This window comes from Cervus elaphus, chromosome 24 (assembly GCF_910594005.1).
Source record: "Cervus elaphus chromosome 24, mCerEla1.1, whole genome shotgun sequence".
Lineage (NCBI taxonomy): Eukaryota > Metazoa > Chordata > Mammalia > Artiodactyla > Cervidae > Cervus > Cervus elaphus.
In genome coordinates this window covers 63,061,256-63,075,851 of record NC_057838.1, presented here as the reverse complement: position 1 = coordinate 63,075,851, position 14,596 = coordinate 63,061,256, and the positions used below count along the sequence as shown (strand labels likewise).

At 47.3% G+C, this 14,596-nt stretch overlaps 1 protein-coding gene across 2 annotated transcripts in view; it reads right to left on the bottom strand.

Annotated features, from left to right (window-relative positions):
- Positions 1-4,489: 4,489 nt before the first annotated feature.
- Positions 4,490-14,596, bottom strand: part of SMARCC1 (SWI/SNF related, matrix associated, actin dependent regulator of chromatin subfamily c member 1) — a 121,802-nt gene continuing 111,695 nt past the window's right edge. For both annotated transcript variants that reach the window (XM_043885208.1, XM_043885209.1), the window contains exons 27-28: positions 9,291-9,467; positions 4,490-6,936 (exon numbers count right to left, since the gene is read on the bottom strand). In XM_043885208.1, the coding sequence (XP_043741143.1) occupies positions 6,839-6,936; positions 9,291-9,467 (275 nt within the window). In that variant the 3' untranslated portion in view covers positions 4,490-6,838. The remainder of the gene's footprint in view (positions 6,937-9,290; positions 9,468-14,596) is intronic.

Genomic DNA, 14,596 nt, shown 5'->3' with positions numbered 1-14,596 from the left:
CGACTGTCTGCCTTTTGATCTATTAACCCTAATGGTGATATTCAAGGTCACTGCCAGAGATGTGGAAACTCTGGTATTTGAGACACTCCCATTTCTGTGGGACTGAACTGACCAAGAACTGTCACTAGTACATGTCTCTGGATGGGGTTGCCTTGATTCAAAGCCTGTTTCTTTCAATGGAACTAGATCTACCTGCTCGTCCTGGTTGGTCCCTCCTCTCCCCATCTACCTGGCAAATCCTTTAACCCAGAAAGCTCAGTTCCCATAACCTTCCCATCCAGGAAGCCTTCTGTCTGACCGGAGTAGTTAAGACACTTTTGCCCTGATGTCATTGTCTGTCTACAATAATTCCCTACTAGACTGCAAGACACTTGTGCAGGCAGTGACAGGTGCAGCTGCTTAAGGTGGGTAGGAGGCATAAATGAATGAATGGCAACCGTCTTAGTCCCCCCACAGAACTGTGGGTCTACAAGGGGCTGATGTGCTAAAGCTCTTTCCAAGGCTTCATATTGCCTCTGGGGACAGTGTATACCAGTTTGAAATACAACTTTCTCTGAGCAGAGAGAGGGCCAGGCAGAGGTTTGCACTTGCCTGTAGCCAGAGAGGTACTGATGGACCTGCCAACACCACCTCTTCTTTCCTGTAGCTTTTCTCTGCATCTTTTTTTTTTTTTTTTTTTTTTTGATCTTACAAGGTCTTGTGTGTTGCTTTCTGTGTGTCTCCTTGAGCCTTGAGTAGGCTTGTCAAGGTGGAGGACCTTGGTGGACATGCCCACCTCCTCCTTCCTGAGGCCAGTCTTAGTGGGAAGGAGGCCTCACAGATGGGTCCTTTGGTGCCTAGAGCATGATAATCACTCCTGTGTTTTTCACAAGAAAGGTCTGGGTGGGGGCTCTTTTCACACCCCTCTGTTAAAGCACTACCTACTCCAGTTAACACTTAAATATATCCTTTTAAATTTTTGACTTATGTAAAACAAGCATATGGTATAAAATAAAATATGAAATATCTCCTTCCTCAGTGACCTCCCTCCCTTCCCTGGAGACAAGGTTCTATTACTACTTTCTTCATTTGGGGATTTTAAATCAACTATTGTCATCCAGTTTCATCCTGATCCTCCCCAGATCTCGCCAGCAATTGCAGAACGAAGCACAGCACACAGGCTAGGTGACAGCTCCACAGGCCAGAAGCACATCAAGGCAGTGACCTTGGGAGAGTCAGTATCCTGTCTCATGTATGTGAAAGCAGTAACCGTAGCGTGTCAAATGAATGTGGTTATTTTTTTTCCAGGCACAGTGCAAGGGTAGGCTAAAAAAAGAGAAGCGAGAATATGTAGAAATTGGAGAGTGAAAGAAAGGTAAATGGACTACTATCTAGAGCTTACACTTCATGTCCCCACATTAAAGTCTCCCGGATTTGGGCATCAGGGATGTTTGAGGCTATGGCTTCTGCATGCCTCTGAAGTTCCCACTGGGTTTGGCAGAACCAAGGCAGGCACGAGTCCCACTGCCACGGACACAGCCTGCTGCTCTGTGCATAGAAGGCCCCCGGCAGCCAGGGGGCTGCTCTCCAGGGCAGAGCTGAGCCTGTTGCTGTGGCTAGGGCATATTTCACTCTCAACAGGAAGCAGCACAGTTCCTGGCTTTAAGTCCTCAGTAGTAACCATTAACATTTTCCTGAAGTTTTAGTTTTCCAAGTGCTCTAATTTGTCTTCCTCTTCGCAACCATACTATTGTTCTACTGGTCACTTTATATGCTTGCAAATGGACAGAGATCATGCTAACGAACTGCTAAGGCCAGGATTTGTACCAACGTTTTGATTTCAAATCTTTCCATTTTATTATGGAGGCTTTTCATTCTTGCTTCTTAATTTCAGAAGAGTAATCAGGATGCAGAGGTAGGGCCTCACTTGGCAGAATGGAACCCAGCCTCTCCCCCTGCCTCCCTGGGTGTTTAAGAGTTGATGCTATGGGGGTCCAGTGGTTAACACTCTGTGCTTCCAATCCAGGGGTCGCAGGTTCAACCCCTGGTCAGGGAAATAAAATCCCACAAGCTGCACTGCATGGCCAAAACTTAAAGGAAACAAACAAAAAGCTGATTTTTTTTTTTTTTTTAAAGAGTCGATGCTATGTTCTCTTAACAGGGTATAACACCGTCGTCCAGACTCATGCCCTGGATCAGCCAGAAAGGGACATCGAGCATGGCCTCTCTCCTATACTCTCCAGCGTGTGGAGTAGACACACCTGGTTCTGGGCTACAAGGTAGTCAGCTCTGTGACATTTTTGGTGATGAGCTGCTGGGAATGATCCTTCTTGCACCATTACCAGGAAGATGTAAAGAGCCAAGAGGCAGAGGTTTGAGTTCTTTGTGCTGACCACTACCTCCTCACTACCGGAAGCTCTGCATTCTCAATTTGCACAAGTGCTCTCGTCTTAGAAAAAGACATTACAACTTGGAGGTGGTCATCTTGTTTGGGAAGTGGGGCTGCCATCAAATTGGAAAGGCCCTTGAACTTCATTACCTCAAAGCCAAATCAGCTGGGAGAAAGGCACACTGCACATGCCAACACAGCCCCTGACGTGGAGCAGCCAGGCTTGTCTGAGAAGTCCTGCTGCCTCAGCAGACAACCTAAGTGCTGCTAGAGAACCCCACAGCTCCCGCAGGGTAACTGGAACAAGGAATGCCAGTCAACTTGGATGGTCATGGGAGATCCATCACTGTCAACAAACCAAAGAAATCAGGAGCCCTGCCCACTGTCTAAGCCCTTGGGGACCACGCGACAGTGGTGTCACTGTCTGTATTAGGCATGGCGATTCTGCTCAGACCCACAAAGGCTGTACCCTAAGAGTACGTGGTAGTATACAGTGGCTGCCAGCAATCAGGCACCTGACTGATCCACATGGGTATGTAAGGGCCTGGATAAGGCATCTGGAGGCAGAAAGGAGTAAAGATGGCTCCAGTTCTGCAGGGCAAGTCAGGAGCAAGATGGGGGGCCACGCAAGTTTCTCTGCCGCTGGTGTCCCCCGAGAGCTGGAGTAGGGAAGGGTGGCCCAAGAGAGGTAGCTGTAATTAATTCAGTAAACTTTGTTTTGGCTGATTCTTCGCCAAAGAATCTCTTTTTCAACCGTTTTAGTCACCCTCTGGGAATTGAAGGTCGACTCTGTTTACCAAACCTTGAAGGAGAGAAATCATGAAGAACATTTAATTCACAGACTATGTACATTATCCCCCAGGATACAACTGATTATACTGTTTCTTTTTGTTTTGTGGACACCTGGCACTATAGAAACTCTTTATGGTCTGGTATCCCCCAGACCATATACAGTATCCCCCATTTTTTCCTACAAAAACATAAGTGGCCTGGAGTGCAGGGGTCTTGCCTTACCTTATTCATAATTATGACTGTATGCAGGTTCTAGTGCCTGCCACACAATGGGCTCTCAAATGTTTATGAGACTAATGGACTCACAGTGACTGTCAGAAACTGCAGAGAGCTTGCTCTATCACAACTTTCTTAACCAGCAATCCTCAAAGGGTGGTCCCAAGACCCATCAGGGTTCCCTGGGAATCTGTTAAAAAGGACAGAATTTCAGAACAGACCCCAGACAGACCTGCTGAATCAGAAGCTTTGAGGATGGGGCCCAGAAGCTTGTATGTTAACAAAGTTGTAGATGTTCCTGATCTTCACCAAAGTTGGAAAACTGCTGTTCTCAATTGCACTGGGGGGAGTTTCCACAGAAAGGACTTGAGGAACCTGTGGAAACTTGGTTAACTATACAAGTCTTGCTGTGTTCTAAAAAGAATTCACTCAGGTTGATAGACCAGTCTTTCATCTGAATCAAGGATTAACGTCCCTCATCACCCCTTGAGAGGAGTGGACGAGTCCTGTGAGACCCAGCTGGTTCCAGCACTCTTCACTGGAGGGAAGGGTCGAATAGGTCAGAAAGCACAGCAGAGTCAGCTAACATACTTTCAAGAAGGACCAAGTGTCCACTTCCTGGGAGACAAAGAATCCGCTTCTTTGCTTCGCTGGGTGCACAAGCATCTTGAAAGCGCTGTTTCTGTTTTTTTGTGCAGGGTGTGCACGTGTGGGTGTCCAAGGGCTGGCCATGAGAACGTGCCAGAGTTCACAGAATCATCAGCCCCCAGTGCCTGCCTCTGAGTCGGGGATGTCTAAACTGTGACCTGACCAACATTCTCTTGTGCACCAAGCAGAACCACTTCTCTGCTGGAGGTGCCAGGATGCTGGCCACCCTTCCTGAAGAACGTCCACTCATCTCTTTTCAGTTTGACCACGGAAATCAACAGTGCGCCAGGCACATTCAACCGTACGTTCCTTAAGCCTCATGAAGGTGAGAAGGTGGTCAGTCAGTCAGGAAACTCGAGCCACTGAACTTTAACTGATGACCAAGACGAGGTGAGGCTGAATATTTAGATTCCTCCTATGACACATGAAGAAACTGGTATACGAACGCAGAGAATGGGACTAGAATCCAGAAATGATGTTCCATTTATTCACTGAAAAAGAGGGAGATTAGGCCTCCTCGATCAATTTCTTCCAGTCTCCCCAAACTCCCTCCCTTCACTTTTCCAAAATAACACACTGAGAAACATTTTTGTACAAAAACCACATTATTATTCCCCCCCCTCACAAAATCGGGTGGCTGTATTACAGGAACGAAATCAGATCAAAGACATAAAAAGAAAAAGTCACCACTTATACTGAAACACAACAGTGTTAAGAATTCAGGTATTCTGTAGAATTATTACCAGCATAGTTAAAATATTTCCACCGGATCTTTTAAATTTGAAAGTGATCGCATTAAAGACCTGAGGTTGCAAGAGACCACAGTATGAACCAGAATTCCATTTTCCTTTAAAAGACCTCAGTGGAAAAGGTATTTGGAATGAGTTTCCTTTGGGAAAGACTGGCGGGAAAATACAGAAAACCCTGGCCATTGTTGAAAGGCACTGGGGTCTTTCTGGAGTCAAAAACAATGGGATTAAACTCCAGTAGGAACAAGCTCATTTCCACTCCAACAGTCTGGAATAAACTCACAAAAGGAACAAGGTCTCCTTGGTTCCAGTACTCTGATGGTGACCAGGGCCACCTGGTTAGAGGTAACACCTGAGGGTTTGAAAGGCAAATCTCAATTGTGGTTTAATTTTTTTTTTTTTTTTCTTTCTGATATTAAGGAAAAAGGTTCTAAGGTGTTTTATAAACAACATCCCACACCCTCACACATGTAAAGCTTTATAGAATATATAGAAAAGATATTGAAAAGATGTTCCACTTTGCATTCTAAAGGAAACTGCCACTTGAGAATGTGAAGAGGCCAGGTGCTTTGGAAACCAAGCTCGACCCAAAACACCGTCTCCCCACCCATGGAAGGACAGAGGAGAGGGAAGAAAGACAAGAAGAGAAAACCAAGAACTCTCAAGTCACTCATCAGCAGGGGTAGAAATGGGCTCATATTAAGGCATTTTTGTGGCTCTTCCTCTGGAATGGCACTCCACTCTCCCAGCCCAAGCACCCCACCCTCAAACCATGATGCTTTGATTGCCAAGTGAGTTCCCTGGTACGCAGAGCATCTCCTTGACAACCATGTGACAGATGGAATGTGAGATCTCAGACCGGGAAGGGACAAGGTATGACAGGCTGTTGGTCTTGCCCCACTTCTCCAATTCCACCCCAAACCTAAAGTACCGCTTCACTAAATCCCACTCACCCTGACTACTACAAGAGGTAGTTTGGGGACCTGTACCCCCAGCCAACCTAACCAAGTCCATGAGCTAAACTCAGCGCTATCTACTTTTTTTTTTTAAAAGTTTTTTCTTTGTTGTATAGAGAGAGAAAAAAGAATGCACACAAAGCAGTGGACAGTGGGCTAGATTCATTGGATGACCATTGTCCAAGACCCCCAAAACTTTCCTGGTTAGTCTAGGGAACTCAGGAATGCCTCCCAAATCGCAGCCCTCAAAGCTTACACTGCTTACACTTTTGAGAAAAACAAAAATGCCTACCCGCCCTAGCAATCAAACAAACCGTCTGCATAGAAAACCAGAACCAGTGGGCCTGGGCAAGGAGTGGATCTCTTCTAAAGCTTGTGCTCTCCCCTACCAGGGATGAAAGGGGGTGTTCTGCCAGGCAGGCTGGAGGCTCTCACGGTCCTCACTAAGGATAACATCAGGGGGGTCCCTTTTCCCCATCTCTTTTAATTTTGGTGCGTCCATGTGTGGCAAAAGTCTCATGAAACTTCACCATCAGCACCATTCTTAGCTCAGATAAGCAGAAATAAGGTCACTTACAATGCCTTAAGGTTTGTCCCCTCTGGCTATCCCCTCTGCCCATCACTATTTTTTGGTTCCTATTAACTTAGGATGCTCTCCTTTAAAGCAATAATGACCAAAAGGGGAAAAAAAAAAGAAAAGTGATAATGATTATAAAGCATTATCCATATAAGCATAAGACAAAGCAAAAATAGAACAAAACTGCAGGAGAGCAAAAAATGATAACGACATAGACCACTAGCGTTGACAGGACCTGCAGATACACTGTCAGCATACCCCACAGCAGGTCAGGGAGACGCCAGGTATTTTAGGGTGACCAGGGCACACTGGCACCACAGGGGTCCCCCTTGAGTGTTGGAGGAGGACCTAACACACCAGGTGTCAGAGTACGGAAGGGGGTGGCAAGAGGAATGGGGAAAATTCAGGGTGCGTGCTTGGGGCTGTGAGAAGAAAAATCCTGAAAGAAACCCAAGGAAGCGGAGAACACAAGTCTTGTCATCCCCACTCCAGCTGGGGGCGCTGGGCGCGGATGTTCCCTGTGTCTTCCAGGCTAGGGCGCAGCCGAGGCTGGTGGGCCAGGAGCAGGAGGTGGAGGGCCTCCATCCGCAGGTGCTGGAGGTGGTGGCTGCTGCTGCGGCGGAGGGGGATCTGCAAACACATCCAAAAGGAACTTGTCACCTGGGCAAGAGCCCATGCAGAGAAACAGGACTTACAAAGGAAGGTTCTTTATGGCCTGTGAGGCACAGCTGCCGCTGCGGGCTACATGGGGCGGTCCACCTGAACCTCCACGTCACCGCTCGTGTGGATCCCCTGACCCGCGCGGCTCAGGGGTGGGGAGGTGCCTGAGTCCGCCCCACTCTCCTTCAAGGCCTGCTGCTTCCAAGAATCCCTCCAGACCTTTGCAGAACTTAAAACTGCCTATCAGAAACTGCTGGCTCTTATGAACTGTCTCCACCAGGGTCACAGAGATTGACCTGAGGCAGCGGCCGACAAGCTGGACAGTCTGGGGAGGCCCCGCAACTCCTGAACTGTAGTCTTTGGATTTTTGGCCAAAACTAGGTCAGGTCCTGAAGGGAACAATTAGGAAAGGAGCTCTTTCCTATTTCTACTTCGGCTGCTTTAGTGTACAAAGCAACCACAGAGATAATTCAATCCAGGGTTTTAAAAACTTCTAGATTTTGCCAGGGATGAAAACGAATGAAACAAACAATTAAATCACCTCTCCTTGCTTACTAGCTAATTCACCCAACCTTCCCCTCAGGAGGTTTCCACCCAATTGCTAAGGCTCTTCAAAGCATTTTGAAGCCTACCCATTTACTCCCTGGTGTCATCTTTCAGGGGAGCAAAGCAAGGCCTGAAGAGGGAAGCAACTTGACTGATGAGGCCTGCCCAATGCCCTGAAGCCAAATCAGCAGCTCAGGATCCCTGAAATTCATCTGGGACAGGAAGCGATGGGGAGCACCCTGAACCTTCCACACTCTCAAGGCACGGCACTGAGGGCCCTTCAGGATGGAATCGTGTACACAAATCAGGTGTTATCAGCAGGACGGGACAGTGGTAACGACCAATGACATTATGTCTGCAACAGGGATGGAAGAGTGGTCAACCCTCCCAGTCAGCCAGCACATTTTTCCATTGCCTGTGGGGCAGCAAGGCTAAGAAAACAGGTACGCACTAGACTGATCTCTGATCCTTGACTCAACAAAGATCGCTTTTTTAAAAAAAATATTTTTATTTATTTGGCTGTACTGGGTGTTAGTTGCAGCACGCAGGATCATTAGTTGTAGCATGTGGGATCTAGTTCCCTGACCAGGGATTAAACCCGGGCCCCCTGCATTGGGAGTGTAATATTAGCCTCTGGACCACCAAGGAAGTCCCTCGTTTCTCAGCTGTGATCCTGTACCGACCTGGCTCAACTGCTGTCTTTCTTCTGTGCACCTAACTCTGTCCTCATCCCTGGGGGTCCAATGAGAAAGGAGATGCACCTGTGTTGATGGCACTTGTCTCCCGGCTGTAGGAAGCCTCCCACAGAGCTAAAGTGAGCTCAAGTCACTTCATAGCCTTCTATAACTTATGGTAAATCCCACACTACTATCCGCTTGTTCATGTTTTATTTTCCCAACTAAAGCTCCCGGAGGTCAGGAATTCCTCTGCATCCTCTCTGTATTGTATTATAAATACATTATTATCACTTTAAGTTTTTGTATTATAAACACATTATTATAAGCTGTACTATTATAAACAAACAGGGGCTGACTCCACACCCTCATGAGGATCCCAGGTCCTCCTCTAAAAGGCCATGGGGTCACAGATGTGGCGGGGTACAAGGCCACTATCAGCTGCATTTTGGAATCATTACCCTGGTCTACAGGGCAGGCCAGGCTCTGATGCACCCCTTTGGAGGTCAGGGTTGGAGCAGAACAAGGGCTCCATGGCGAAACTGAGCTGGCTTTGCACACACTGCCACAGACACTGTTCGGCAGCATATGTGCCTGCTCCATGGAGCCTGCTAAGACTTCAAACTCCTTCTCAACACAGCCCTGAATACTCCTTTCTAAGTCTAAGTAGCCACTACCAACATATTGGAGAAAAACTTCTTACTATCCCTGCCCTGAACCAGACCCTATTCTTTTTTTTTACACCTACCTCTTTGAAATCCTGAATTCACAAAAGGCTCCTGTAGAGAAAATAACTACCAGTAGTTCTGTGTATCTACTCAGATTCAAATTAGATAGGCTCAAACAGGCATGGGTGAGGCATGCCCTTGGCCTCACCACAGCCCTTGGTGTCACGAATAAATCCAAGCAGGCTGTGGCACAGGAGCCCGATTAACTGCGCTCACCACCTGGGCACCTGCCCACCGGGGATGCAGAAGTGCACTGCTGTCCAGGATCTGTCACAGCCCAGAGGGAACAGACGGTGCCTGCCTCCCTGTGTGCAGCTCTCCCCAAAAGTCCCGAGGGCAGCGCCCCCCCCCCCCCCCACCCAGCCTGGGTACTTACACATGCCGTTAGGTGCCGTCAGGGGTACCCGGGGTCCTAAGATGTTTCCTGGGATTGGAGGCATACCAGGAGGGGTGGGGCCACTCCCAGGGGGGTGGATGCTGGCTGCAACAGTGGGCATCATGCGGCCTGGCATGGGCTGCCCAGGCATCATGGAACCTGGGCCTGGTATCTGACCTGTGGAAGGAGGTTCAGAGTACTAAGGTAAGGAAGACAGGAATCAACTCACTGCCCGAGACTGCTAAATACAGACAAATATCTAACCCTCCAAAAGGATTTGAAAGATCGACAGAACAATAATCTGGAATAATCTGTCTAGCTTTTAATTCAGGGTGGGGTCGGGGGCATGGAGAGATGATAGGGCAGGTCTGTGGAGTCGATGACTACCCTAAACCCTGGTATAGGCAGGTAGCTGTGAGACGTTATTACCAAAAAAAATCCTAAAAGAAAGCATTCACTCTGGTGAGTTTGGGTGAACAATAGATTGTCAGATATCTTCCTGAGGACACGAAATACCAAGCACGGACCACAGAGAATGGAGAGAAGGTCTTACCAGCAAGTCAGTGCACAGTCCAAGGACTGAAGCTCAGTCCAGACTGAGCTTCATGCACAGGCTATCTGGGAAGCTATGCCTGAAAGGGGATTGGTCACTACCATGAAATCACCACTAAAAAGGTATTCTAATTGGAAGTCTCAAGTCCTTTTCACACACACACACACACACACACACAAAATCTCTCCCTCTGCCCCCAGCCATGCAGCACTGGCCCTGGAGAACCATGGTGGGGGAGACACACGAGAGACAGACAACTCCTTCATCTCTTCCTACTGCTTTGATATGATAGATGGGGGACACTGGACCCAAGAACAGTGAAGCCCCTCCTGCGTTCAGTCTCACACTGAGCCTTTGGAACTTTCAGCACACTCTTCCTGAAAAGAACCAGGGAGTCACTATTTGGACTTCACAGGCCATATGGCCACTGTCACAACTTTTCAACTTGGCTATTGTAGTACGAAGACAGAGATATGTAACAAATCAGTTTTGCTGTTGTTTAGTCACTGTCCAACTTATTTGTGACCCATGGATTGTAGCCCACCAGGCTCCTCTGTCCATGGGACTCTACAGGCAAGAATACTGGAGTGGGTTGCCATTTCCTCCTCCAAGGGATCTTCCCAACACAGGATCTTCCCAAACTCACGTCTCCTGCATTGGCAGGTGGAGTTTTTTTGTTTGTTTTTTTTTTTAACCACTGAGCCACCAGGGAAGCCATAACAAATAGGTGACATGTATTTATAATACATCCTTATGGACTCTGAAATGTGAATTTCACATAATTTTCATATGACATAAACATTTTCTCCAACCAGTTAAACTGTAAAAACTATTCTTATATTATGGACCCTACAAACACAGGAGATTGACCAGATTTGGTTGTAATTAGCCAATCCTGCCTTTTAATTTCAATTTCAAAAAGAAAAGCCAGGACTGGCTAAACTACAAACAAATGAAATTAAACAACACTTGCTCCTTGGAAAGAAAGCTATGACAAAGAGAGACAGTATATTAAAAAGCAGAGGTATCACTGTCAACAAAGGTCTGTATAGAAAGAGCTATGATTTTTCCAGCAGTCATGAATGGATGTAAGAGTTGGACCAAAAGAAGGTTGAGCAACAAAAGAATTGATGCTTTCCAACTGTGGTCCTGGAGGACACTCTTGAGAGCTCCTTGGAGTGCAAAAAGATCAAACCAGTCAAAATCCTAAAGGAAATCAACCCCGAAGGTTCATTTGAAGGACTGATGCTGAAGCTCCAATACTTTGGCTGCCTGATAGGAAGAGCCAACTCACTGGCAAAGACCCTGATGCTGGGAAAGACTGAAGGCAAAAAAAAGGAGGGGGCAGCAGAGGATGAGATGGCAGCATGTGGGATCTAGTAACCTGACCAGGGATTCAACCTGGGCCCCCTGCACTAGGAGCATGGAGTCTTAATCACTGATCCACCAGGAAAATCCCAAGATTACTTTTTAAAAAACAAAATACATCAGCCTTATGCCTCAGAATAAACAGGAGAGCAAGTCTGGGGCCCCGGGGTCCCCCTGCTCTGTAATGCAATCCTGCGGAAGTGCAGAACAGCCCCTGAGGCCTTCTCCACCTGCTAGAGAACGAGTTGATCAAATCCCCTCAGGGAAAGCAACAGCAGCTGCTGGGCTGGCATGACCGCCACCCTCACACCACTGAGCATCAGTCATTAAAGCTGCTGGGGGCCTGGGCCACAGATTTAGGCAGTGCTGAAGTCTATCCATGGAGGGGATGACACAGATGAAAAGACACAAAGGCCAAGTACCCTATGAGCCATACAAAGGATGAGGACACATGAAGGGTTGGCAGGCAAACCAAGGGAAAACTACGGAAGAAGCAAGTGAACAAACTTGACACCCTGTGGCTAGTTAAGACCAATCTGTGGACAACTTAGGAATTTGGATGATGTGTATACAAAGTGAAGGAGGAGAATTAGGAACAGGGTAACAGCAGACTAACCTAAGCACAAGGCCTAGCCTGAGTTACGAAGTCAGAAGATAATATGAACGTTGTTTCATTTATATGCAGCCTCTTCATACTCACCATCCCCTCTGAGATAACTAATTCACCTTACTATCTACAACCTGCATTACATGTAGGAGTAATAAGCTCAAAAGATTATTTAAAAAAAGACGCCCAGGTTAGAGCTGAGCTGTCCATGCTTGGTCTGTCTACATGAATCAAGGCACAAGGGATCTGATGAGTCATGCACGCAGAACGAGGTGAAAGACATGGCCAGTAAGGCTACAGGGGCCTGGCTGAAGGGTTCTGGAGACGTGAGGAATATGGGCCTGATTTTCTGTGTGATGGAAAGCGATAAGGAGGGACGGAGAGAGGTGCCCTTGGTGGCTCAGTGGTAAAGAATCTGCCCCAATGAAGAAGCCACAGGTTTGATCCCTGGTCCAGGAAGACCCCACATGCCCTGGAGCAACTAAGCCTGTGAGCCCCAACTACTGAGCCTGTGCTCTAGAGCCTGGGAGCCACAACTGCTGAAGCTCTCGCACCCTAGAGCCCGTGCTCAGCAACAGAAAAGCCAACCCAATGAGAAGCCCATGTACCACAACTACAGAGTAACTCCCACTAGCCGCAACTAGAGAAAGGCCATGTGCAGCAATGCAGACCCAGCACAGCCTGAAATAAATCAATCTTTTTTTTTTTTTAAGAAGGAATGCAGAGGAGTCTGAGTCTAGAACTGAGGACAAGAGCTTTTGCAGAGAAGTAGGCGCTGAATGAGGGCAGGCTGAGTAGATAAGAGCTGGGAATAGCACCCTACAGGCATCCTGGGGATGGATGAGAGAACAAGGAAGAGGAAGAGGGGCAAGTGTGAAGTTGAGAAGGAGAAAAAATGGGAGCCTGGCATCTGCAGAGAATGGGGAAGGACTCTGGCTCTGGGATCAGGAGGTGCGTGACTGGCTGCCATTCCAGTGGAACGCTGAGATGGGGTGAAGGGAAGGGACAGAACCCTCAAAGTTTCCAATGGGCAGTAAGTAGCACACAGAGCCTTGTTATTCTGAGAATTAGGGTCAGTCCTCTGGAACTCTCCCAGTTTCCTTCTTACCACACACGTGCGAGGTCATTACTAAACACAAGGCTTTGTTTCCCACTCTCTGAATCTTGTTAATGTTGTTGTTGTATAGTTGCTCAGTCGTGTCTGACTCTGCAACACCATGGACTGTAGCCCGCCAGGTTCCTCTGTCCATGGGATTTCTGAGGCAACAATACTGAAGTGGGTTGCCATCTTCTTCTCCAGGGGATCTTTCAGACCGAGAGACTGAACTTTTGTCTCCTGCTTGGCAGGCGGATTCTTGACTGCTGAGCCACCTAGGAACCTCTCTCAGCCTCTACTGATTCTCTAATGGTATTCCAGGTGGTGAGCAGGGAGAGAAGAGAGATTTCTGCTGTTGTTGGGGATAGGAGGCCGAGTTTGGGTCCAGACCTACAAAATCCCAACCTGGAGATGAAAGAACCCTTTTAATGGATTTGCTGTGATGAATGGAAGCTGTTCACTAGAGCAGATAATACAGCTCATGGTTGTCAATGGGTACAGATTGCCCCCTTCTACCCAGTTCAACCTGGACAAGAGGCCTTTGAGCAAGTTAGGAAGAACATTTTGCCAGCCCTTCTCAGATCTCTCTCTCTGTGGAAAACTGACATTAGAGCACTGAAGAATGCCTTTACAAAAAGGTCAGAATGAGTACTGAATAAGGGAGAAAGAAAGAAGTAAGAGCGCAGACCAGGTGTATGCTAAGTGAACAGACACACACCTGCTCAGTCCTAACCATTCTTATCTACAGCAGCACAACAGAGTTTTCTACTGTAATATCTTGAGCAAGGTATGGGCTGCCCAAACTCCTGGCTGACCAGTGAGCACACCTGTCAGTAAGCCACCCAATTCCACTCTCAACAGGGAAAGCACTGGTGAAAGTGAAAGTTGTTCAGTTATGTCTGACTCTTTGTGACCCCATGTACTATACAGACCATGGAATTCTCCAGGCCAGTATATTGGAATGTGCAGCCTTTCCCTTCTCCAGGTGATCGTCCCAACCCAGGGATCGAACTCAAGTCTCCCACATTGCAGGCGGATTCTTTACCAGTTGAGCCACAAGGGAAGCCCAAGAATACTGGAGTGGGTACCCTATCCCTTCTCCAGCGGATCTTCCCAACCCAGGAATCAAACTGGGGTCTCCTGCATTGCAGGTGGATGCTTTACCAACTGAGCTGTCAGGGAGGCCCCTACAATATCATTCCCAACAGGGAAAGCACAGATGAACGAGACTGCAAACTGAAGAGTGCGATCTCCACTTCACGCTGACCTAGATGAGCGGTTCTGGACAAGTTGTTTACGATGACCCAAGCCTCAGTTTCCTGAGATTATTATCAAGAGCAATGCTAAATATACGCTGTACTCTAACATCCAGTTCTCTGTACGATCAGGGAAACGGTTTGTTATGATGCCTTACTATGTCTCTGGCTCTGCCTTATGAGAGGAAGAACAAACATTCTCAAGTTAGAGTAGACAGAAGCTCAGAAAAAGTTAAGAGGTTTCTTTATGGTCTTCAAACCTTTAAGAGGAATCAGATCCAAGTCTTTTGATTCTAAATCTAATTCTTTACCATACTATTCCATGCTCAAATGCAACAGGTCACGTGAAAGGACTTCATGTACCAGTCAGCACTAAAAAAAAAACTACGATGTAAACTTTAATTCCAAGCACCATGTTTTCTTCTT